The 621-nt window shown below is 27.5% G+C and overlaps 1 protein-coding gene across 1 annotated transcript in view; it reads left to right on the forward strand.

Moving 5' to 3' along the window:
• Positions 1–217: 217 nt before the first annotated feature.
• Positions 218–621, forward strand: part of LOC112101483 (putative pre-16S rRNA nuclease) — a 2,284-nt gene continuing 1,880 nt past the window's right edge. Inside the window, exons 1-2 of the mRNA XM_024192161.1 lie at positions 218–360; positions 453–504. Coding sequence (XP_024047929.1) covers positions 218–360; positions 453–504 — 195 coding nt within the window. The remainder of the gene's footprint in view (positions 361–452; positions 505–621) is intronic.

A 621-nucleotide genomic window follows, 5' to 3' on the forward strand; every position in this document is an offset into this window, starting at 1 on the left:
TTATATTTTTGAAAAAAAAACATGATCAGATGCATGATTATCTACCTAATTCAAGGAGCACAAATACATGTACAATGAATGATTTTTTTCTTTTATATTTAAAAAAAAAACATGATCAAATACATGATTATCTATCTAATTTAAGGAGCACAAATCAAAACAAGCATAATCGTTTGGCAAAAAGAAAATTTGTTGGTTAATTAAAATAAAATCCTCAATGAGTCTCAAAATTACCAAGAATCTTTTGAGAGAATGTAAAGCTCTTAAGAAAAATATTATAGCTGTTGATCCTGGATCTAAGTATATCGGCCTTGCACTAGCCAACTTCGAGCAAAATTATGTGGAAATGACACCATTGGGGTATAATTGCTTTTCACATTATAGTAAATACTAGTTAGAGATAAAATATAAATTAATTATTTGTGTAACACTATTTTTTTTCAATGTCGCAGACATATAACACAAACTACAAAAGCACAGGATCTGGAGCAACTCAGAAAACATGTAAGTTTTATAATATTATAACTATGGATAAGTAGTAAAAGTGATATTCAAAATAAATAAACAATAATTTAACATCTATATAAGGTCCACTATTTTGTAATCCACGTTAGGTACCCC

The sequence above is a fragment of the Citrus clementina genome, unplaced genomic scaffold, assembly GCF_000493195.1.
Source record: "Citrus clementina cultivar Clemenules unplaced genomic scaffold, Citrus_clementina_v1.0 scaffold_16, whole genome shotgun sequence".
NCBI classification, from domain to species: Eukaryota; Viridiplantae; Streptophyta; class Magnoliopsida; order Sapindales; family Rutaceae; genus Citrus; species Citrus x clementina.